Below are 25,960 nucleotides of genomic sequence, written 5' to 3' on the forward strand. Positions count from 1 at the left end.
ATGTATGTATATATATATATATATATATACATATATATATATATGTATGTATATATATATATATATGTATGTATATATATATATATATGTATGTATATATATATATGTATGTATATATATATATATATATGTGTATGTACATATATATATATGTATGCATATGAGGAAGGACATTACTGAAGGCTAGGAGTCCTCGAAAATAGCTCAAAACCGTCGGTAAAAAGTAATTATAGATGGCTTATCGACGGCCAAAGAGTCATCGGTAAATCTCTTGTCGCTAACATTTACCGAGAGCTTTCGCCTTTCGGTAATTACCGACGGCCAAAAGCCTTCGGTAATTACCTAACGTGGGTAATTACCGAAGGGCAAAAGCCTTCGGTAAGTTGGAGGCAGATCTAAGGCACCATTGTATTTCTTATGAAACCAAACTGTTCACAACACAAACAGACCTGCATAACATTTTCCAACCACATACAGACCTACATAATGTGCATCTCAATGATGCAATCATTGATCAGAAAAATAATATAACATTTGAATCATCCATTAATCCATAGAACATGTATTTATATTTAAAACATAAAACAATTGAACATAATGATGTTCTAACATCCAAATCATCCAATTGATCTAACATCCAAATCATCCAATTGATCTAACATCCAAATGATCTAAACTCCAAATGTTCTAATATCCAAAAGTTTCTATAACAACTAATAACAAAATGAAACTAATAATGTACATAGTTATCATCAGAATGATCTTCATCATTCTGCTCCTCTATAGATGGCTAGACTAGTGTAGGTTGGACTGATGTCGGCTGGACTGATGAGGGTTGGACTGATGTGGGTTACTGAGCGACAGCGGGTGACGAGGAGGGTCGTGGCTGGGTCGGAGGGATATTGAATTCATCTTGTGAAGTTTCAGGCAACACTCTCATGACTAGGGCCTTAAAGTTTGTAAACTCAGCTCTCAAATCACTGATTTCCTAATCACGTTACTCCAATGCCTGCGTTAGGCGGATAACGGCCTCGTTAGCAGTAGTGGTGGAAGAAGAAGGTTCGTGCTTCAGAGTACCTCCTCTCAATGTTGTATAGTTTCTAGCAAGTTGTCCTGCACCGTACACTCGTCCCTTTTTCTTTCCACCAACGATGTCGACCCAGCACTTTGTCCTATGAATGTCGTCTTCTGCATTACTCGCATCATCCGGTGTAGGAGCTGACTCATGTTCAGATCTAACCTGTGAAAGTCTCGTAGAAAATTCTTCCTGTTGAAACATTAAGAGCAATGTTAGGGAATGATAGAATAACTTAAATGAAAAATTAGTAATAGTAATAGTGTTATTTACTTACATGAGTCTTCCGATATCTTTCATCAACGAATTGATTAGTGTCCTTCCTTACATGAGTCTGTGCAAAGACCTCATCAACATGGACCGCCCGTCCCAGAGCTTGGGCCTATAACATAATTTAGAATTACAAGTGTACATATGAAATAGAAAATACATAACTTATATATGAAAGAAAAAGTTATGTAATGAAATTTTACCATACGAATGGCATGCTCATGAATCGTTATCGACCCACCAGTATGTAGGGTGCCACCCTTTTCAGATGCTCTGTTCCTCTGGGCTTTGGCACACTTATTGCGAAACTCTACTTTATTCCAATGAGCCAGTAAAGAGTTCCAAATTTGCTCGCCCAACTAGTAAGGGCGCTCTCCTGCATTGCCGGCATCCCTAAACATGTCTGACAGCCGATGAGATGCTTTCATGTGGAAATTTCTTTGTATTTGTGCTTCATGTTCAGGTTTCCACTACACCTTCATCTGTAACATTAAACAGAACAAACATTGATTAATGAACATACTAAAATAAGAATGACAATTAATTTAATGGATTGTTCACCTGAATGCGCTCCTAGAATGGCTTTTTGTCGTCATCAGGTATTGCTCCCCAAGTAGGCCATGGACTTAAAAACTATTGCTTAATTGAACATGTGATGGCCTGGGAAGCAACCCTAGATGGAATAAACCTGCATAATAAAAGTCATTTGAATTACAGTAGGGTTTAAACATCAAAATGGTTAAACAAGGGATTAAAATCTTACCCTTTACCATACGGCTCAATCCATGGTCGATCATGGAGGGGCGGGTCAAGACCTTCACCATCACCACTTGAATCTGGTTCAACAGATGGTGTGACAGTCTCAGAAGGCGGTATACAAGATGAGGAAGGTATAGAAGTAGGGTTAGGGAGAGGAGTGGGGGTAATAAGCACAGGGGGAGGAGTGGGGCTTATAATCACAGGAAGAGAAAGAGGGTCTGCTGCAGGGGTAGTAGAAGGGTGTGCTGCAAGGGTAGGAGAAAGGTGTATTGCAGGGGTAGGATAAGGGTGTATTGCAGAGCTAGGAGTGGGGTCTACTGCAGGGGTAGGAGACTGTATTGTAGGGGTAGGAGGAGGCCCCACAGATGATGTACTGCGGGCATCAATGGTAGGTAGTTTAGCAGGCACCCTAAGTACATACTTTGGTGTCTGCCGTTGCCTCTTTTTAGACCTTGCTACCCCTTTTCCTTTATCAGGACGTTCTGAACCTTGTCCTGTCATTACTGCATTGAAATGGTTACAAATAAAGCGAAAAAATAGAAATGAATAAGGAAGGATCAATGGTTTTTAAAGTCAATGTATAAATAATTGCATACAACTTTTAAGATGGTATTTTAGATAACTCTATTCAAATGATAGTTCAATTTGCTACAATAGATGTCCAACATTCAATCGTCGTCATCATGATCTTCATCTTCATCTTCTTCTTCATCATCGTCATTATCATCATCATCTTCTTCTCCTTGTTGTTCGTCGTCATCATCATCATCATCTTCTTCTTCTTCTTCTTCTTCTTCTTCTTCATCACCTTGTATTGCTGCTTCTAATTCATCTCCATCACCATCAGGGTCGACCAATGTGGTTATATGTTCAACTTCAATAACTTCTTGTGGTTGTGACATTTGGTCAAGTTGGTAGGCAACATCTTCCTCAACCTCATTTGAGTCAATGCGACCTCTAGGCTTGGTTTGTATTGCTACGGCCCAACCACACTTGCCAATATTGCGGAATGGTGGATATGGCACATAATAAACCTGTCTGACATTAGTTGGTAGAATGAAAGGATCAAACGGTCCATATCTTAATCTATGGTTGAGTTCGACACTATTAAAGCGTAGATCCACTCTAGTACCAGCTCTAGAAGGATCAAACCATTCACAATAAGAAAGTACTACTCTGTTTGCAGAAGTAGTGCTGTTGTACTCTAGCTCATATATTTTATGAATGATGTCGTAGAAATCATCATAACAACCCTCTGTTAGGTCCTTGACATACACACCACAATTTCATGTTTTCTTTCCTTTAGACCATTCATGTGTATGGAATTTGTAACCATTGGTGAAGTAAGTGTGTCATTCTTTGACACATCTCATTGGCCAATTCGAGAGATGTCTTAACTCTTGAACCGTGGGAGTTAATGCCTGATTAAAGACCTACAAAGATACTAAAAAAATTATAAAAGCAAGAGTCAAATTAACCTTGCTCTAAACATAGGAAAAATTACAGACCTGATTTCTAAACCAATGGGGAAACTCTGAGTGTATTCTAGCAGAAGTATTTCCTTCTGCGACTTGCTCAGCCACAACAAATGAGCTGGTACAAATGAAAGATAAGAGATGGATGATGACATACTCAAGGTACGACTTAACTTCACTGCAATTGATTAAGACATGGACATGAGTAGAGTTGAATTCAGCATTAGTTAACCAATGAGTGTATTCTTTCCCTACGTGACGGCCTGATTGTCGGAAAACTGATAATGCACCTTCACGTGGTTCAACTTGCCATTGCATTTCATTTCTGACATGAGTGGGGGACAACTTGAAGTTTTTGAAATAATGTGAACAAAAATACGTTGTCTCTCTGTGCAAGTAAGCTGCACAAATTGAGTCTTCTACTCTAGCTTTATTTTTAACTGAACGTTTGGATTCTCCCATAAACCTTTCAAATGGATACATCCACCTGTATTGCACAGGTCTCCCAAGCCAAGCTTCATATGCAAGATGAATTGGAATATGCTTCATTGAATCAAAGAATGCAGGAGGGAATATTATTTCTAATTTGCAAAGAATAATTTTGATATTTTCATCCATCGTTTTAAGGGAATTCTCCTTTAGTGTCGTGCAACACAAATCTTTAAAGAAGTTACTGATTTCTATTAGTGGATTTAACACGTGCATTGGCAAACAACTGAACGCATGAGGGATGAAAGTCTCCATGAATACATGACAATCATGACTCTTCAACCCTTGAATAGTACTGTTCTGAACATTAGCACATCTGGACAAGTTAGAAGCATATCCATCTAGCATTCTAAGCTCCTTGATCCATCCACACACTATTCTTGCCTCGTCTTTTGACATGGTGTAATTTGCTTTTGGTTTAAATAATCGGTCGTTACCTTGCGCCTTCAACTCTAAGTCTTTTCGTCCACAATACAAAGCTAAATCTTTTCTTGCTTTCTCATTATCTTTTGTCTTACCTATAACATTCATAACTGTGTTGAAGACATTGTCAAAGAAATTTTTTTCTGTGTGCATGACATCGAGGTTGTGTCTTAGCAAGTTGTCTTTCCAATAGGGAAGTTCCCAGAATATGCTTTTTTTAGTCCAATTATGCCATTCTTCAAATCCTTCTATCATATTCTGACCAGATTCAGTGACTTTTGGATAGTCTTTGACTCTTCTCCAAACGTGTGATCCAGTCAACTTCGGCAGGGGCATATCCGTTTCAACTTGCCCTTTGCGAAATGCCTTTTTATTTCTTCTAAAGGGGTGATCAATATATATATATATATATATATATATATATATATATATATATATGTGGGGTTTACTAATGCGTGTACGGTTTTTTTCAGTTGCTACATTTTAGCAATATATATCGGGTTTTAGTAGAAAAAAATACCCTTATATATCATGGATTCTAAGTTTTAAGGTTAAGGATATTTTAATAATTTTCATTCTCAAAACTAAAAAAAAAAAAGAACCCCCAAACCCTTGCTCAGCTCCCTCATTCCTCTCAACCCTTTCTCTTTCATCTCTCTCACTCCAACATTTTCTCTGTCATCCTATGGTAGCCCCACTGAAAAAATTCAGAAACACTGGCTCTTAAACAATCTTACAAAAAATTATTTTATAATGAGTTTTTATTTTATAATTTTTGTCTTATGTAATTTTATCCAATTTTCACAAACATAAAGGAATTGGTAATTGACTTAGAAAAAATCAGAAATACTCGTTACACAATTTCTTACAAAAAAATTGATTTTATAATAAGTTTTCATTTTATAATTTTTGTCTTATTTAATTATATCTAATTTTCACAAGCATAATGACATCAAAGGAATTGATAATTGGCCTAAAAAAATAAGAAACACGTTAAACAATTTTTTACAAAAAATGATTTTATAATGAGTTTTCATTTTATAATTTTTGTCATATTTTATTTTATCTAATTTTGACAAGCATAATAACATCTAAAGGAATTGGAAATTGGCCTGAATAGTTTTTTTGAGATGATGATTCAACATATGGAGAAAGGGTTGAGAGGAATGAGAGAGGTGATAAAGATTTAGGGATTTTTTTTTTTTAGTTTTGAAAATGAAAATTATTAAAATACTCTTAACTTTAAAACTTAAAATCCATAATATATAAAGATATTTTTGTTTACTAAAACTCAGTACACATTGCTAAAATGTACCAACTAAAAACAGGCATATATATATATATATATATATATATATATATGTATACACACATATATATATATATATATATATATGTATACACATATATCTACATACATATATATGTATATACATACACATACATATATAAATATACATACACATACATATACACATACATATATAAATATACATACACATACATATACATATACATATACATATACATATATATATATATATATATATATATATATATAAATTGGTATTAGTAAGGAGAAAAAGATCGATGGAGGAAGTAAAAGATTAACAGTGGAAGATAATCTGCAGTGTACGCCTTGATTTTAAAGTATCTGTGCATTAGAGTTGCAAACTAGTTTCCCTAAATGGATGGTAACGAGAAACAGAAAGTCACCGTTTAACTCTTCTGAACTATTCTAATGGATCCCCTACGGTAAATTCATATCCACAAAATAGCCAAAAGTTGGCTGAATATTCATCAACAGTTCCAAGACCATAATGATCACATCTACAAACAAAGCTTTTGTGGAAGGGAAAAATATAATTGGGGGTTTGAAACTCTAACGTATGAACAGATTATACTTTTTCTTTAGATCCATTGGACAGACTATGCTTCTGATTGTATATGTCTGCCAGCTTCAAGAGCTTCTTGCATGCACTCCAGAGCACCGTCATAGTTCAAAAAGCCCATAAACCAAAATTCATGATTGTCAACGGAAATCACCTGGATGTACTTTTCAGCAGGATTGAATGTGTTTGATGAAGGATGCACTGCTTTTAGCTCGTGTAATGGGATGATCACCTACATGCAGCATAATTTGCCATATCAAGGACAAACATAATTGGATACAATATTACTCAAGAACAGACAACTTAATTAAATAAGGGAAGAGAACATCGCAAGGAGAAAAAAAGAGCTAAGAAATGGAAACGGAAATTACAATTTCAAAGATTCACAAAGAAAAGAATGGCGTTAAAGCAACTATTCTGCAGACAAGAAATTGCAGAAAAGAGAATAGTTTAAGTAAATTGGAATATTGAATTCCATAAAAGCAAAACTAAAGCTGACATAGCAATGTCATTTACCCTTCGTTCCTTATAAGTTATACATAAGATAATTATTTAGTTTAATTCAAGTTTCACACTTGAGCTGGTCATATGCTTTACGTAGAACAGTGTTGTCCTCTCAATTAATGATCTAACAAAAATAAAAGTAGTTGACACATACATACAAAAATATGTATACATTATATATATATATATATATATATATATATATATATATATATATATATATATATATATATATATATATATATATATATATATATATATGATACAAAATGAGGTGATTGATAGTAATTCAGGAATGGGCCAATAGACGACTCCGCGTTTAATCAGGAGAGTGACTCACGTTGGAAGAAGCTAGTATTTTAAAAAATTTACTGTTGAGAGGGGTATTTTTAGTTGACCACTAATAAAAAATCTGAAATAATCTGATTGTACCGGTATTCAACCTCAATCCTTGATCTAATATTTTATGCAGACTAATGATCACATAATGATGATGACATAAAATATTAGTACCCACTCTAGCAGCTTCTAGGTGTACATTGTTGGGAATGCAAGTAAATTCAAGTCTCACATTGGATAGAAATGAAAAAGTAGAGCATTATATAAAGGTGAAAAGCCTATTAACCCATTGTCTTAAGGTTTTAGGTAAAGAGTTATGTCAATCTCTTATGTGATTAGGCTCAAAGCTCATTGGTATTATGTCCTCCAAGGGTTTCCCCTTCACAAAGAGCTAAAGCTCAATCTACAAAATAATCCAAAAGTCCCCTACATTTCAGGACCCCCAACTATATAAAGGAAACCTCACACACCCTAACAACCTAACTAACTACTTCCTAATTTGTTTCCTTCTATCATTCACACATTTTATCCTATTATTACACACCGTTGCAAGCAATTTCAGATATGGAGGCTTGAGTGGTAGTTGATATGAGAGTGGTTTTTGTATACTAGATTTTGAACCCAATAATTTGGAATCCCAAAATTCCAAAGTCATTGATGTTCCAATCATTATCACATCAAAGTTCAACCATGAATTCTTATTCATATTATGTAAATCTGATTTTGGGAAAACTTGTTGCCTAGCTGCATCTCCACCTCCAACTCTCTTTATTGTTGCATCCCCTTCCTCCTCCATCATAATATATTTTTCTATCACAAATCTCACTTCTATTTTGGTTCTTTCTTCCTCCTCCATCATAATATATTTTTCTATTACAAATCTCACTTCTATTTTGGTTCTTTCTTCACTACAGAGGGTGTAATTCTTCATTGTTGACCCTTCCCCCATCTCTAGAGCAATTTGCATATCTCTAATCCAGTCTTGTGATTCCTATTGTGGCAACCGATTTTGAACGTTAGATTGCCGCCCTGCAAAGAAATATCCATGACATTGGTCTTCTATTGTTTTATATGTTTGTGACACCAATATCTTGAATTCTTGGATGAATTTTTTCCCACTCAAAACAACTACATCTTCTACTCTATTCCCAGACATAATAGTCACAATGTTCCGACCACACTCTGCTTTCTTTCCTTGTCTTTACCCTTCTTCACTGTTTTGACATACACACCACGACCTACCACACTATCTCCACTAAAAACAGCAGCTTTTGCAACTTTACATGAAGAAGCAAGAGTCACAACATTCCCATCACAGTCTTTACCTGATGTATTTTCCCTACCAACATTTGTCATGTTATCCACCCTTATAGCAGCAGCTTCTGTAACTTTCTCAACAGCAACAACAACAATGTCTCCATCACAGTTTTCGTCTTTACCTTCCTCTTCACATATATTTTCTTCTCTCATATCTTGCCCTCTAATTCCTGTAAAACAATCAACACTCAAAACAGCAACTTCTGACACTCCCTGATGTAATGGTAACAACATTCCACTCACGGTCTTAGTTAACCCCGTCCTCTTCACTGATATCCGTTTCTCTTTTCTTTTCTTAATTGGTTGAATTTTCTCCTCCATCTAAGGGTTTCTTGGCTTATGTCTAGCAGACTATCTTTCCCAACAACCCTACCCTTCTTTACTTCTTTCTTTCCTTTCTTGATGTCATGAAGAAATTCCTCTTTTCCTCCCCTTCTTGCACTGTCAAGAGACTTCTCCCTTCCTTTTGAGTCCCTTTCTTGATTTTGGTATTCCAATATCATTTCTTTCAATTCTTGGAAACTTCTTCTCCATTCCATTATCACCCTTTTCTCTTTGTTGACCCCCCTCTACAAAGTATTGACTCTTCCTTCCATGCTTGCACCACTTCGTGATCTGGCAGGTCGGACCAATTTTTTTGGAATCCAGAATTGAAAAGAGAAAAAAGAGTAATATTCTTTTCTGTATAGACTGAAAAGAACACAAAATAGGAGAGCACTCTCTCCTCCAAGGGTTTCCCCTTCACAAAGAGCTAAAGCTCAATCTACAAAATTATCCATAAGTCCCCAGCATTTCAGGACCCCCAACTATATAAAGGAAACCTCACTCACCTTAACAACCTAACTAACAACTACTTCCTAATTTGTTTCCTTCTATCATGCACACATTATATCCTATCAGATGAACCAACCTAAATTTTAGTCAAAATAAACAATCCCTTTCTAGATCATATATACTCACTAACTACATGAAAGGGGATGCAATCCCTTCACAAAATGCATCATACAACGTACCCCAGAGTTGTAAGCAAATTTTAATCACAAATTCATCAACCAAGTACTATGTTTATATTTTTGCAGATTAGATATATATAAAGCTTTCAAGTACCCAAGCAAGGTACACAAAGTTATTGGAATATTTATCCAGTTAACACACAACACAAGGTGTCTGCATGATTACTCCACCCATTAACCCTTTTAACTTCAGAAAGCTATGAACAGCTATGGTAGCTTGATTCAATACAAAATCAGATATATCTAGTTGCAAAGTATGGGACTGGAGTACCACAATAGTTATGGGATTTGTAAGGATTTGGACTCTCCAACTACAATAGCTAGGTTTTGTGTTGTTGTCCTCCAAAGCTTTTTTCAATTCGTATTATAGCCTTCCACCATATCTCGGTTGCAAATAAGCAGCATGGGTGGTCTGTCAGCATTGTAATATTTGCTCATAACTAGTCAAAGGGCTAGTGAACAGCCACACGGCTGAGGATTGGGATGTGATGGGACGTTAGGATCCAATTGCAAGGAATAGGACTTGTTCCAAATTGGATGTATGTCAATGTCATTCTAATGTGGAATTTATAAGCTTTGAGCTCTCCAACTACAACAGTTAGTTTTTGTGGTGTGGTTCTCCCAAAGTTATTATAAACTCAACTTTCAAAGCTTGTGATATAGATCAACTTGTGTGTGTAATTTAAAATAATAAATATTCAGGAAATATAATTAGAACTATGCTCTATTAACCTCGAACATGAAAAATCTGTAATCTAGTCTATCTTGAGTCAGAAAATTCGGCAAGACTTGAATAAATTTTTTTAAAAATTCCTTTATTTTATGTTCATATTTAAATATCAATATTTCGCTCATAATGATCCAACACACTTTATAAAATTGAATGCATAAAATCACCTTCTCAATTTCAATACATGCAAACTATTATATCTAGTTAATCTTTCACTCATACTTATATCTTTGCTCAAAACTTTAAAGGCATGCACCAGCTTACAAACAGATGATACAAAGAATAGAGTTAAATTTCTCTCTAGGCTCAAATAAACTGCATACAAGCACAAGTTGTGTCTTTGAAAAAAAGAGAAGTGAATAAAGAATGAAAAATGAAATCATGATGGGAATTTTGATTTATCCTCTTTTAGTATGATCTATTTCCTTACTAATTCTCAGATTTAAGACTTCCTTTATGTTGGTTTTACTATCCAGCTGTTTTTCATTCCCCTGGAAAAGTCTTTCATTTGAATAAACAAAAAGCTGCCTTTGAAACATGTGAAAACTACGCTAGATATTTTATAGAGAAAGATAAAAATATGTATTCTCAAACTTCCTCAGTATGATCTAATTATTAAGAGTAATGCACACTTCAGGTGAATTAAAAACCACAGCAGTTGGACCCTAAAAATATACATAGTTGATCTAGCAGCATATATAAAACCATTATGAACAAATGTGGACCACTGATGAGAAAGTTATCTAGAGGTGGATAGTCGATCCTCCAGAAAGCCCAGACTGAAGCGAAATGGCTTGGAGGCCTACTGCTGCAAATTGAAGATAGGATGTTGAACACCCAACTTCATAACATGCTCACAGAAGAGGCAAAAAGGCTAGAGTGCATAAGGATCCTGAAGACAAGCAGGGTGCCAAGTTCTGCAAGCAGTGCTTCAAGTGAAGACTCTAGTAAAGTTGATGAGTCGATGGAAGTGAGGAAGTCTCAGAGCGTGGATCTTCTAGAGAAAGAGAAGTGGGCTCTTCGACAAACTCAAAGAGTAAGGACTAGGATGTCTGATTTGAGGGAAATAATTTGTTAAGAAGTGGACTTTAAGCCTAACTCAACCCCACAAAACTGGCTTGTAAGGTGAGGTTTGCACCCACTTATATACTCTAAATTGACCTTATCTCTAGTCGATGTGGGACTTCCAACACACCCCCCTCACGCCGAGGTATATATGTCTCGAGCGTAAGACTAGACATTAATGAGTGGTCCGATAGCGCCCCGATAGCGGGTGGAACAATATGCCCAACAAACAACAAATATCGCTGGATAGGCTCTAACCTGGCTCTGACACCATGTTAAGAAGTGGACTTTAAGCCTAACTCAACCCCACAAAACTGGCTTGTAAAATGAGGTTTGCACCCACTTATATACTCTAAATTGACATTATCTCTAGTCGATGTGGGACTTCCAACACAATCCAATTCAGAACTGCTCAGGTACCTTCAGTGACTTTAAGGGCCAGTCAGAAATTAGCAGTCATGTGTTTGGGCAAAGAGCCGATTGCCATGGCAAGATCCTTATGCCCCTTGGTCTTCACTAACATCTTGATCATATATTCTGGGTAGAGCTCTATGGGGGTCACCTATACGCTAGAGCAACTAAGTTCAACGAAAGGGCACACGTCTACTTATTGTTAGACAATTATAACGGGTGGTACAAGAACACTCACTTAAACCTTTAGGGGTTTAATGAAAGGAGATGACCATGATTCTCATTGCAATGCTCTCCTTGTATGTGAGAAAGTGGAGGGTCAAGGTGATATGCTAGAGAAAATGTCAAAGGTACGCACTAGAAAAGTGTTACTTGGAGAGGCTACACTAGTTGGTCATGTTTGTGGCATCAATCGTGGTCAGGGTTTACGTGTAAGAATGAGTGGGCATGACCAAACAATAGGTAAACATAGGTTGTATGGTTGAATCAAGTGTGCATCGCACACAAGGACAAGTTCTAGTGTGCAAGGGGTATCAGAGACCATACACAGCCAACCTAGCCAGATTGGTCAGGCCCAAGAGTTTTGAGAGTTGATCAAGGAGGAGAGAAGACGACAACACCAAGGGTCTTAGATGTGGCAGGATTTTTGTCTTTACCTTGGGGGCATGTACATGGCGAGCTCGCTAAACACGTCTAAGGTCTTGAAGATTTTCCCTGCTATCAATGTGTCTACTGCCACCACGATGTTGGACATGATAGCACAAATTGGCAACGGGAATGTTGTGGACACAAAAAAATCATGTTAGGAAGGATTTAAGAAAAAGTTCAGAACTCAAATCCTCAAGATGTACACAAGGTCATACATGCCTTGCCCTTAGGGAAGGTGTAGAGGTCCTACTTGGTTTGGGGCTTATCCTAAAGGACAAATGGATGTGGTCCCCTCAGCAGAGAATCATGCCAATTCGGCAAGTTGGCATGGGAGTATACAATAGACACCATTCACTAGAAAGACTCTGGTATAAAGGCATACAATATCTAGGAGAGCTTGTGCAAATCCAACCTGGGCACAAGAACATGTTGGCACAACTCGACAAGTTGTGCCCAATGCCTGGTAGCATGGACCTAAACCCAAAACATGTGATCAAGATGTTCGTGAAGGCTGAGGGACATAAGGACCTTCAACCCAAAACTCTAAAACAATAGCTTTATGCATCATCTTCCTTACATGTTGTTCAACTTTCTCATTTTTAATCAGTGTAGGACTCAAACTCACACGTGGATTAATAATAGGATGAAGTCAAGCTTAGTTTATAAGTTGAAACTGTCTCTTTGCAGTTTAAAATCTCCTTGAGCAAAATCTGGTATTGTTGAGCTATAATTTGGTATGTGTTAGGGCATAAGGTGGGAGGTAATGAGAAGGAGAAGAAAGGTAGGAGGGAAGTGAGGCCAAACGGTATTGACCGTAAAGGTCGAACGGTGGAAGGCATGGAGAGGTAAGGCCGAACGGTGGTTGTTAGGGTATAAGGTGGGAGGTAATGAGAAGGAGAAGAAAGGTAGGAGGGAAGTGAGGCCGAACGGTATTGACCGTAAAGGCCGAACGGTATTGACCGTAAAGGCCGAACGGTGGACAAAGGGGAGCGATCAGGCCAAACGGTGGACAACGGGGAGCGATCAGGCCAAACAGTGGACAACGGGGAGCGACCAAGCCGAACGGTTGAAGAATCACCATCTTAACTAAGCAGCAGTTAGGGGAGCGAGAGCTAATTACACTAAAAGGAGCCACAATAGGAGAGAATATTCAGTATAAGTTAATTAGAGTAAATAAATATATATCCTAGGGAAATATTTAATATAAGATATTTATAATAATAAATATATATCCTAGGGAAATATTCAATATAAGATATTTATAATTAAGGATATATGCTAGGATAATATACGGGGGATATTTATATTAAATATAGAGATATTTATATTAAATGAAGATATATTCTAGGGAAATATTTAGTAAGAGATGGGGCGGGAAATAATTAGTATAAATAAAGTTAGAGTCTAGGGTTAAGGGTATGCTTTTGATTATTGAGTGTTTATGACAGACATTATTGTCTTGTGAGGGAGGTTATCCTCCCAAATAATTGATGGAGGTTATGCTCCCAATTATTGTTTACTTTTGTTTATTCAGATATTACCATCAATAAAAGATATTCATTTGTTCAATTTCATTCTTTCATTATTATTTTGCTTGTTGTGAGTGTGTGAGAGGGTGATATACGTAACAGTATGACTCAAGCAGAATCTATTCATTCATTTTTCTACCAGCATACCATGTGTTTGTCAATTTATATGGATTATATAATTCAGGATCTCATTGAAGAAATGTTAGTTTATTCATTGCCAAATCAAAGACTTATATGGTTCACGTATGGAGAGAAAATCTGCTTTGGGATACAAGGGTTATTGATAGTAATCTTGTATCCTAGAAGCCAATATTTGATTGCCAATTTAATGTAGATGATAACGATCAGACTAGGGGATTGTGAACTTGTAGAGGTAAAACAATTACTTGGGGAGTTGAAATTTGGAAGTGTTGTGATAGATTTGGTATTGTATATAAAAGCACAAAAACTGACAATTAAAACAGTTATAGGTTATAACTGTAACACATATAAGTACGTTGGGGCCTGGTAGGAGGATATGTTTTGTTGGTTGGGTTTGGTTTTTTGAAAAGGGCTGAGAGAGAGGTCTCTTGGAATTCCATCTTGGCAATTACTGTAAATCTACAATTGTATATTTTGGGCTTATTTCCCTGTCAGATTGGCACAGAAATAGTCTTTGTTCAATAAAGAAGTATATTCAGTGTAAGTCTTGGATACCAGTTCGATCATGTCGATAAGATAAAAATGTAGTAATAATCAAGTTGCTCTTTACATTACATCAAACACAATATTCCATGAGAAAACCAAGCAAAGAGAAACATTTATCACTTTATTAGAGAAAAAGTCCTCTCGAGGGAAACTACCATTGAGTTTGTTAATTCTAATTGTCAGCTTGTGATACCCTAACAATGTTTCGTATGGGTCATTGAATATCAGGTCCATATTAACAAGCTTGGTGAATATGATTTATATCCTTCAACACAAGGGGGAGTGTTGGAAAGTATTTCTTATTTTGGGAGAATATAACCTAGTTTGGAGCTGTCAATTTCTCAGTTCATTAGTAATTGCAAAATTTGTATATAATAATGTTGAGGCTATTTTCCACTAGCAATTCAGTAAACAATTTCTAATTAGAATAAGTACCTTATAATAGCTCCATTCTGTTTGGTTGTTATTTTTATAGGAAATAGGATTGTCACTAGAATATGCAATCTTTGCAGAGGATATATACAAAACTCCCATCACTGGACCAGCTGATGTGGACAAATAACATGCAAAAGAATTTTGAAGCCGTTCCTCTGGACCTGTTTCAAACGTGTTCAGGAAAATCTTCTCATATCCGCCTTCTGCCAGAACCTTTGTTCCCTGGGCAATTCTCCCCATAGCAGCTTCAGCAAAGCTAGGGCTTGTTTTCACTTAAGCACAATGTAAGAAAACAAGAAAATTTTAATTGCGTAGTGTAAAAGATTCACTGTCATTAAGATAATCCGAGGGGAGCAAAATAACAAGAAACAGAAGATTCATCAAATCATCAAGTACACTAATAATTAGAACACAATGAACAAACCCATGATGTTTGATAATTCAACAACCAGTTGACATGATGATGATTAAACACAAGAAATTCTTAATAAAGTATACCATATATATATATATATATAAAAAGCATCCAAGGTACATGCCACAGACACCAAGGGTTAGTTTGGTAGACCCTGTTGCTAAACCAACTTAAATAGATAATAAAGCCTTTATGGGACATTTAAGAGAGAACAGTTAGGGACACACTATAACACACTTTCTACTATTGGTTGAAATGTTTCAGAAACAATGAAATTATGGCGGGTTACATTTTCTCACTTAATGAATCTCTTCATACAGAATGGATCACACTATACTATTTTATCCAACGTAAATGTGTTATGGCACCATTTCAAACGTTACTTTAATTTAATGGCTTCTAATGCTCCAAAGTAACTGAATCCATCCCCATGTCTGACAAACACATAACAATCGAATTCCCACTTAAATTTATACAACTCTAGCACCAGTTTTCTAAAAAAAAAATTCTATTAAATTCCCATATCTGGTAACTCAAAAGTCACCACCAGCCCCATTCCATATGCGCCCACTCTAGAGTTGTAACTGAAACACGACAATAAAATAAAATAAAAACAAAACAGAAAACTTACAGTGCTGCCACGTGTTTCCAGCGAGACTCTCAGCCTTCTTTGTAGCCTCTCCCACCTTCTTACCCCATCTCCCTAGCACATTGCGAACGGTAACCATCGTCTCTGGACACAGACAAAACGAAAAAAAAAATACGCATCCACGCGCATGAAATGGAAAAAAGGAATTTGAAAGATAGAAAGTTGAAAATAAAACTAACCCATGAAATTGGGAGCAGGTTGAGAGTACGAGGGGGAAAAGTATGGATTGGATCGCGATTCGTTAGGGGAAGAGGCGAACGTGGATTCAGTGACCAATTCGGGGCTCCAGTGCACGGATTTTTTCGTGCTACCGGTTGATGACGTGGTGCTTTTCTCCTTGGGAACCTGCGGTTCCGATCCCGACCCGTTAGTGGTGGTGGTGGAGTGGCCGTTGAAGACATGGGATTGAGACTCCGCTTCGGGCTTGGGAGGTTCCATTGTTGGGGTTGGTTCGTTTGGATTTTGGGATTAGGTTGGGAGCTAGGATTGTGAAACGGAATTTTGGAGGCGAAGGGAACGAGAGGGTGGTAATTTGGTTGAATGCAATCGCTTTTTTTAGCGCGCGGACCATGGAGGGCGCTTTTCCTCCACCAAGTTCAACCTTTCGATGGTCGAGGACAGGGGAGGAATTTTCACAAAAGTTCCTGGATGTTCATAGTAATTTTACATCTTCGGCTTTCTTTTTATTTTTCTTTTTTTTCTGCATTTTTTATTACTTTAAAACATTGTAATAAAAATACGAGCATTTACCATCTCTAATAAAATGCTTAATTTTAAAATTGTTCAATTATTACTCAAGCCATTAATGTCATATTGATAATTTAAAAGTTTACAAGTTTATCATATTTCTTTACTTTTAAGAAGTTATCTCTTTGTGTTTCATTTTCATAGAATGAACATTTGCATGATAAAACTATAAGATTAATATTTTTTTTATGTATAGCTTAATAAAATTAATTGAACAATTGAATTGATAATACTTTTCAATTGGCATGCTCAAATATCATCATCTTTCAATTTTATTTGAGATTTTTATAATTATATAAAATCACATTAATTTAAAAATGTATTAGTCCTAGACAAAAGTAAATTTAACTAAGTATTATCTGATTTTTTTCATAATTTTAGAATATGTTTTTCTTATCACTCTAGGTATCAAACGTCTTATCCATCCAAATAATGTTTTGTTTGATGGATGTAGAGATAGAATGAACTAGCAAGATAATCATATTGTTTCATCAATTCTAGGTAGCATGTTTAGGCTTGTCTTTTCGGGTGGATGAACATTACCAAGAACGAATTCAATATTGTTTTTGGCGTTGAGTGTAGGTTAGCATGAAGCAACTCCAAGAATGATCATTTGTATCATCAAGAATAGAGGCAAAAAAAGTGCAATAACAAGATTTTGTTGGGGTTGAGGTAAAGATAATTGTGCATGGAACTTTCTTTTTCCATGATAAACACAAGAATGAAAGAAAACAGACCAAAGAATGAAAGAAGAAAAAAAGAGAGAAAATAAACATATAAGCAGAGTTATGCGTAACAAAGCTCTTTAAAAAAAGAACTATGATACTATAACACGATTATCAGTATCAAGAATGTTTACTAAACTAGTAACGGAAGCCATGTTGATGAAGATGAAAGACAACATAAACAAGAAGAAGGTTGAGAAGAAGGATTGAGCACAAAAGACAATAACATAATAGTATCTTGATAAAAGAAAAGGAAGAATAGTACAATTGTCTTACGTTCTTACAAGGGGAAGCGATTATATAAGAAAAGGAAAGGAAAAACAAAAAAGAAACGAAAAAACAAAGTAAACAGAAAGATGTTGGCAGAGCGGGAAGCCACAAACGAAAGAGTTGTGTTACCGAGTTATACAATTGAGCTATGTGTCGAGATTGTCGGATTGTGTGTCGAGCTTGCCAAGCTGTGTACCGAGCTTACCAAGATGTACTACTGAGTTGTGTCGAGCTCTGTTACGGAGCCTCCTGGCTGTGTGTTGATGTGACTATCAAGCTGGATTGAGCTTGCTGAGTTGTGAAAATTCTCACTCACATCAAAATATTTTAACATCAAGAAATTTGTCATATTATATGTAATTTTTAATGACTTGAATAATAAATTATAATAAAAGAGATTTATGAAATCTCGCATAGTTTCTCATGTGTTATCTAAAATATATAAGTCTCTTACAAGTCTAAGTTGTTTCACCAAAGGGTTTCCTATAATTTAAATGAAAATCACTTAATCACACAATAATTAAGAAAAAAATATTCTTCAACCAACACCACGTTTTCTAATATCTCAGGTAGGGTTGGGCAAAAATAACTGATCTGTACTGCACTATAGTTAATTGTACTATATTATACTTAAAAAAAACTGATCCATTTTTACTAAAAGTTCAATATACTATTTTATGGTTTAGTTTTTAAAAACTGAACTTATAACAGTTTTAGTTCCGTTAACTGTGAGAATTATATCTACTCTTTCTTCTTCTCTAGTTCTCGTTCAATTGTTTCGTCTTGCCAAAAAAACGTTATTTAATAATAAAATATCAATAAAAGAAATCGTTCACATAAAAAATTAATAATGAATTTTTAAGATAATTTTTTTATCACAAATTTTTATATTTTTTATCAATAAACATATATTCTTTTTTAAATAATATTATTTTAAGTAATAAAAGTAAAATATATTTTCTTAAATTTAATTTTATTAAATTTAATTTTATTAAATGATTAAGTAATAGAAATCATAAAAGAAAAAAAGACTGTATAAAAAAAATAATACTTTAAATATATTATATTCTTTAACATATTATTAAATATGTAAAAATATTTTAAATTTTTTTTTAATGATATTAAAATGTGTGTAAGCGCACACACTAAAATAACTATTTATTTTAAAAATCAACTTACTTTAAAATAAATATCAATATTATTATTTTTAAATGATATTATTTTACAGACTAAAACTAAAATATATTTTTTAACGTTAAATTTATTAAATGACTATATAATGAAATATCATAAAAAAATAGTAATATAGCAAAAATAATTAATATTATAGAAATATCAAATGACAAAAAAATTAACAAACGTTTGTTAAGAATAACTTTTCTAGTATCATCTTTTATTATATTATAATAATTAATAAATATTAGTTTAATTTTTACATAATAAAATATAAATAATAAATAATTGATTAATAAAACAATTTTATGAGGCAACAAAATAAATATAAATAAAAAATTATTTTAAAATAAAATAAGTAGATAAAAAGATAAAATAAATTATACACACATATAAAACAAAAACAATTTAAATAAAAAATTAAAAAAATAAATATAAAAGTAAAATAATATTCATGACAAAATAAATATAAATAAAAATAAAAAATAAAATAAAATAAATAAATAAAAAATAAAATAATTTCCATACACATATAATAATAAAAGAAATATAAATAAAATAGAAAATAATAATATCAAATAATTAAAAAGTTAATTTGTAAGACACTTATGAATAAAATAAAATAAATATTAAATTAAATTTCAATTAAAAAGAACATGTATTGTTATATTATTCAGTTTAAAAACTAGTATAATTCAGTTTAAAAATAGTATAATTTAGTTTAAAATTAGTATAGGTAGTAGTTCAATTCAGTTTATATTGTAGTTTAATACAATTTAGTATAATTCAGTTCAGTCCAGTTTGATAAAACAAAAAACAGTTCAGTTCAATTTAGACAAATTAGTTTTTAGTTCAGTACAGATTTTAGTAGTACAGTGCAGTTCAGTTCTATTTGCCCACCCCAAGTTCCAAATGAAATTTCTCACTCATTTATCATTCTCCTTGAACAAAGTAATTGATCATTTATAACCTGAACACTATATGAAAGAAAACCAAAAGCAAAAGACTTAACAACCCGAATTCTTCCAATCATACTTGAAATTTTACCTTTCCACTAGTTTGAATCTCACTTTATTTACTAAAGACTATAAGAACCAATATATACGAACACCAACCAAAAATGAAAACTCCAAGATAAACAAAAAGATTAACAAATTGGTCACAAAATAAAATAGATTTGACACATCTGATAAAACCATAAGAATCATAAACAGATAAAAATAACTCTTAAAATGATTTTAGGTAACCATAACTTAAAATATGCACTTTTAGAAATTGCCTAAGATTACGCTAGAATTTTTTATCAACTATGAGAAGAAAAATAACATCTTTTGAACTAACCATAGACTGAAATTTTTTTTTATTAGAAACCACCAAGATTACCATTAAGTCTTAGAGAAAGCTTTGTTGATTTGAGAATTAAAAGAATTCAATTAGTGAAAATAGAATGAAAACCATTTTTTTTCCCAAAACTTTGAAGAGAAAATTCAATCAAGAGTATCAAGCTTTTTGAATATCAATTTGAAAGCAATATTCTCACTCTTAACCTTTCTAGAAAGTATGTTAATTTCTTCAAAAGCTAATGCATTCTTTTCTATTTCTTCCTTAAATGAATCCATATTGATTAAGAGAAATGTAGGTAGTGTTTTAAACAACTTTCTACTTAATATTATTCAACACATACTATAACGAGAACTATTGTTGAATATATTTTCTACGCTTACAAAATCATCATCATAAAAAATTTATTGAAAATTCCGAATTTATTAATTGATGCATTTTGATAAAGTTTATCAGTTGAATACTTTTTATTATTTTTCTTAAAAATAAAAAATAAATTAGTGGATTAATCTATTATATAAATAAACATAATGAGAATAACTTAAATTTTGTGTAGACCAAAATTTAATTTAACATCTATATTCATAAATTTCTTTATTAATTTTAGTTGTTTAACACAAATTTTGTAATTTAGGGAAGGAATATGAAACTAGTATCACTGCAAAGGAACTTGAGAAACTAAATACTTATTTAATTTGAGAAAATGCTTACTCTTGAGCTGTTTTAATTATAAAATGTCGCTTTGCAAAAATATTTAATCATTCGAGGGTAATATACTTTACAAGATAATAATTACATTACTGTATAAACACAAATGATATCAGAACTACAACGAAGCTTATATATACTAATAAGATCATGAAAAATAATTGCCAGCTTTTGACAGCTCTTTTACCAACTCTAATTCAATCCAAAAGAACAGCGATTATTTAATTAATGGGTTACATTTATATTCATTTTGACTTTACCAATAATCCAAAATAATAATGATTATATTTATCTTGGCCTTTGGCAACTCGATCCTCCTTAAAGTGCTCCAGAGTGGTGGTTTCCTATTGTCTAGACATCACTGTCACTGCGATTAAAAAAATGAATATACCTTTTGTCTCTATGGAATACTATACATTATGTTTTATTCTCTATAATTTTTTGAAATATTCTTAATTTATATATTTTTCTTTGTTCATCATATAGTCCTCTTTGCTTAAATGACAACTATTTTTAGTTCCAAAAATTATAGATATTAAATAACTTACCAGAATTAAAATGAAAGTTACAATTTTAAAGCAATTGAATCATCAAATTTTCAACATATATAAGAAATTAAGTGATTTTATTAATGGAGAAAAATAGAAGGAAGAAAAAAATGTTCATAAACTTTAGGCTAGTAAAAGGGTATTTATAAATAAAATATAGATTTAAAAATGTTTAAAGTTTATGTGAATATTCTTGTATCTTGGTATAGTCTCACCAAACTATTTTACTACTATTTTAAATTTCCAACATTTTTTAGTATTTTTTTTACTTAATATAGTTAATTTGGTACTAAAATAATATGAACCAAGATAATAAATAAATTTTAAATTAAGAAAAATGCATTATTTATAAGTTTTTTTAAACCTAGCAGAGTACTAGAGTTGGTAGGTGTTTTAAAATAATGAGACCGATTATTTTATTTTAAAATAATTCAATAATATAAATAGAATTTTTTTAAACTCGTCTCATTACTTAAAACACTGTCATCTCTATAAAACTTTTTCTTTTAATCTTCTCTCACATCTCTCTAAGATTCTCCATCCCTTGATCATCTGTTTGATGATCAGGAAGTTCCTACGAGATCATAGTTGAGTTATCTCCACATCTATTCGATCAATTTCTGTTATAGAGCAAGTAAGTTTCGACTCATTTTTTCCTCTTTTGTTCTTAATCTGAAGTTAGAAGAAAATATTCTCGTTGCATCCGTAATCTTGCTTCTTCTACTTGTTCTTGGTTAATGTAAGGTCCTAAGGACTCTTTCCGTTTTCAATTCAGTGTTTTGTAGGTATTTGTAGAATTTCCTTGTGTTCCAAGAAATCGGGGAGAGTTTCTAGAGTTGATAGTTCCTTGTGAGGTAAGGGAAGCTAGACCTAGTCTTAAATTTATGTTTGTGGTTTAAATTTAGTATCCTTATGGATGATAAATGTGATTTAAATGAAATTGTTATGTTTGTACCAATATTCTTGGTGTATAATGATTGTGTGATGTTTGAATGTTTGGTATGGTGTGGTTGTAATGCTTCTGCTGTCATTACTGTGCGGTGAAGTTGTATTGTGGTTTGAAACTGAATTTAAAGTGTTTGGAGTAAAGAAGAGTCAATTTCTTAGGTTTTAAAGGTAAAAAATATAGGTTTGATGGGTGTGTTTGAGAGATAGGTGTTGGAGTGAGGAAGTAATTGATTTAGTATCGTTATATGGTTATTTGAGACTTGTTAGAAGTGTTCTGAGTGAAAAATGATATGGAACAAAGAGGTAGTTCATTAACATGATTTTGAGTGTTTTTAGTGTAAAAGGGAGGTTTTGAATAGTGAGATTTTCAAGCAATGAGTGTAAACTGTTTTGGAAAGTTAAAGGTCTAATATTAAATATATTATGATTTTTTAAGACTTTTAAATGAGAAAAATATGGTGTAGAACTGTTAGGGTCATCTTAGGGTGAATTTTGAGGTGTTTTTAGTCAAATTTTAAGGTTTTACATAGTGAGAACTTGAAACAAAAGGGTTGTAAGTAATATGAGGTGCTGAGGTGTGTTAGCAAGTGTATTTAGACTTTATTGTGCAGTTAGCGGACTAATATGGGTGTTCAAAAGTGTAGAATTGGTTTTGGGGTAGCTTATAGGGGTGATTTTGGGTTTGAAGTAGTAATTTGGAGTTACAGTGGTGTTTTCAGGTGTTTCTCAATGTCTAGAAGGTCCTAGGGATCAATTAAAGTTGTGGGAAAAGTGTTCAAAGTCATAAAAATTGATTTTTTTAGCCATAGTTTTGTTTTAGTCGATTATGATATTAACTTAATCGATTAACATAAACACTATAGCCTAATCGATTATGACACTAACTTAATCGATTAAAACAAACACTTTAGTCTAATCGATTATGTTAGTGACATAATCAATTAAAATTTGCAGTTTTACCCTGTTTTTGATATGTGAATTATGGCTTGCCTTAACATATTAGATTACCAATTGATAACAGTTGAAAAACTGTTATTTTCATGCTTAAAATTGATACTAAAAGCAACCTTTAACACTTAGAAACTAGCTTGAAATCATACTTTTGGTCATATTTTTAGAAATAAGAGAGCTGGACAGGTTTATGCTTGATTTCAGTGTTTTATGCAGGTTTTAAGGTGAATTTGATGAAAGAAGTGAAGAAGGATAAAGATGGAATCAGAAAAGACATCAAAAAGTGCAAAAGGAGAAGCCGCAACTACCGTTCAGCGGCAGTTTATCGCTGAGCGGCACTCAAAAACTCATGTTGGCTCCGCTGAGGGGTGAAAAGGCCGCTGAGGGGAGGAAAACAACTCACGCACTTACCGCTGAGCGGCACTATTTTGGGCTTGGGCCTAATTTTCTATAATTTTACGAATAGTATATAAGCTTTAGGTGTTCCTAGGGTTTGTATCTTTGGCTGGGACGAAACAAACACTCTCTTCTCCACCCCTTTGAAGGAAGATCTTGGATGCTCAGGCTCCCTTTTCACCTTTCTAGGGTTTTATCTTCCATTCTTTCATTATTGTTCATCTAGTTTCACCATGAATATGGTGAACTAAACCTTATATTGTTGTTGGGGAATCAATGTAGTCTTGTGAAACTCTCATATATGGAAGTAATGTTTTAACATCTTATTTTAAGATACATGCTTTCTTTCATCATTAGTTGGGGTTTTTCCTCTTTGCTTAATGCTTGCTTTGTTTAACTCATTCATTGCCATGATCATTGATTTTGTCGATATGGGAACGTACGGGGAAATCTAGATCCGAGGAATTTCTCCCAATAGCATATTGGTTGCCTTTAAGCTCCTACACTTCAGAATTAATTATTAGGAATGCTAGGAATTGTATGAACTCGTAATTAAGGATAAACCTTCTTGACAAGGTAATTTAAAGAGTGACATTAACATTGATGAAAAAAGATTGATGAATTCCTAAAGTATATGAGAGTGGATAAGATGAAATTGATAACCCCAACAACATACTCATCCATATAATTCATTACGTGTTTGTTTTACTCTTTTTGCCATTGATCAAACTCATGCATACATATTTAATTACTGTCTTTTGCATTAAAAACCTACAATCAATCGTTCACAAGTCTTAAATAATCAACAAATCAGATAACTAACTAGGCCGTGAGTCCTTTGGGAGAACGATACTTGGTCTTACCGAATTTATTACTTGATACGATTCGGTCACACTTGCCGATTGTTAAACAAGTTTGTGGCGCCGTTTTTCGGTGTTCATAAATTTGTCATCACCAATCTAATCGATTATTACTACCAATAATGTGAAATTTTTTACTAATCTAAACTAAATTCACTTGTACTCATATGATCTATGTTTTTCAATGATCTTTTATGATCTTAAACAATGTTATTATCAATTTTATATTTTGGTATGCAATGTAAAAGTGAATGAATATGTATATGTTTTCAAATGGTTTCAAAGTGGTGAAATGAGTTCCAAGGTGGAATTCTTGGGTGTAGTTAAAGTGTTGTTAAAATAAGTGCATGTAGCTCAGTCTTGGGGCTTATCTTAACACTCTAATGGTCTTTCATTCTCAAATAGCGAAGATTGACACATGTGGTGAGACTAGTAAGAGGTCTTAGTCTTGTGTGCTTCCAATATGACCCAAAGCATGTAACAGACTAACCTTGTGAGTGTGGTAGGGTGAAACCCGGTTGCAATGGCTTTGCAAAGCAATAAAGACCACCACAAGTGCACAACCCGTCATAGCTCGACATTCATTCCAAATATGGATAATGTAGTCTAAGTCTTGACATGTTTTAGAATGTTTGATTTACTTGTTCTAGGTGATTTAAGTATGATGCTTGATATACAAATGTATTATATGAATTGTCTTTGAATCTAACTTACCTTTTTGTTTGGGTTTATTGTTATGTTTCCTTGTTCTGGTTTGACTATGATCATCTTATGGATGTGAGTAGAGGGTGATGAGGTTTCAGTTGAGTAGGTTCTTGGTGGAGATATCTGTGATGCTCACATATAATAGTAGCTTTATTCGTAATAACTTTTCTTTTGTTTTATGGTTGAGATTATCACTTTGTTTATAGTTTTGATTTAACTATATTGTATATAAATTTTTAGATTTATGGTTATTTTGGATGATAGTAAATATTCCTTTCTCTAACTAATCTATTATATTAAATCGATGACAATTATATAGTTTAATGCTATATTTTGGATGTTATATTTTTTATATTAAATTAAGTAATTATTTAATACTACTTATAAATAACTATATTAAGATTAAATAATTAAGTCATTATATTAAAATTATAATTAAATAGTTTCTAATTAATTTATTAAG

At 33.3% G+C, this 25,960-nt stretch overlaps 2 protein-coding genes across 2 annotated transcripts; both read right to left on the bottom strand.

Annotated features, from left to right (window-relative positions):
• Positions 1-797: 797 nt before the first annotated feature.
• LOC128194976 (uncharacterized) lies at positions 798-1,898 on the bottom strand. Its single transcript, XM_052871639.1, has 3 exons — positions 1,549-1,898; positions 1,353-1,457; positions 798-1,267 (listed from the first exon to the last, which is right to left on the bottom strand). The coding sequence occupies exons 1-3, from the start codon at positions 1,549-1,551 to the stop codon at positions 998-1,000; spliced, it is 378 nt and encodes a 125-aa protein (XP_052727599.1). The 5' UTR covers positions 1,552-1,898; the 3' UTR covers positions 798-997.
• Positions 1,899-6,130: 4,232 nt separating this feature from the next.
• Positions 6,131-16,803, bottom strand: LOC108319511 (GLABRA2 expression modulator-like). The gene is made up of 4 exons (XM_017550672.2): positions 16,305-16,803; positions 16,108-16,209; positions 15,062-15,333; positions 6,131-6,615 (listed from the first exon to the last, which is right to left on the bottom strand). The coding sequence occupies exons 1-4, from the start codon at positions 16,561-16,563 to the stop codon at positions 6,421-6,423; spliced, it is 828 nt and encodes a 275-aa protein (XP_017406161.2). The 5' UTR covers positions 16,564-16,803; the 3' UTR covers positions 6,131-6,420.
• Positions 16,804-25,960: the final 9,157 nt, after the last annotated feature.

Source organism: Vigna angularis, chromosome 1, assembly GCF_016808095.1.
Source record: "Vigna angularis cultivar LongXiaoDou No.4 chromosome 1, ASM1680809v1, whole genome shotgun sequence".
Taxonomy (NCBI): domain Eukaryota; kingdom Viridiplantae; phylum Streptophyta; class Magnoliopsida; order Fabales; family Fabaceae; genus Vigna; species Vigna angularis.

Excerpts from the sequence above, each read along its gene's own strand:
- LOC108319511 (XM_017550672.2), bottom strand. The coding sequence starts at position 16,563 with ATGGAACCTCCCAAGCCCGAAGCGGAGTCTCAATCCCATGTCTTCAAC. Across the intron at positions 16,210-16,304 it reads ACCTGCTCCCAATTTCATGG|AGACGATGGTTACCGTTCGC; the intron begins GTTAGTTTTATT and ends GTCTGTGTCCAG. Across the intron at positions 15,334-16,107 it reads TGGAAACACGTGGCAGCACT|TGAAAACAAGCCCTAGCTTT; the intron begins GTAAGTTTTCTG and ends ATTGTGCTTAAG.
- LOC128194976 (XM_052871639.1), bottom strand. Across the intron at positions 1,268-1,352 it reads AAAGATATCGGAAGACTCAT|GAAGAATTTTCTACGAGACT; the intron begins GTAAGTAAATAA and ends ATGTTTCAACAG.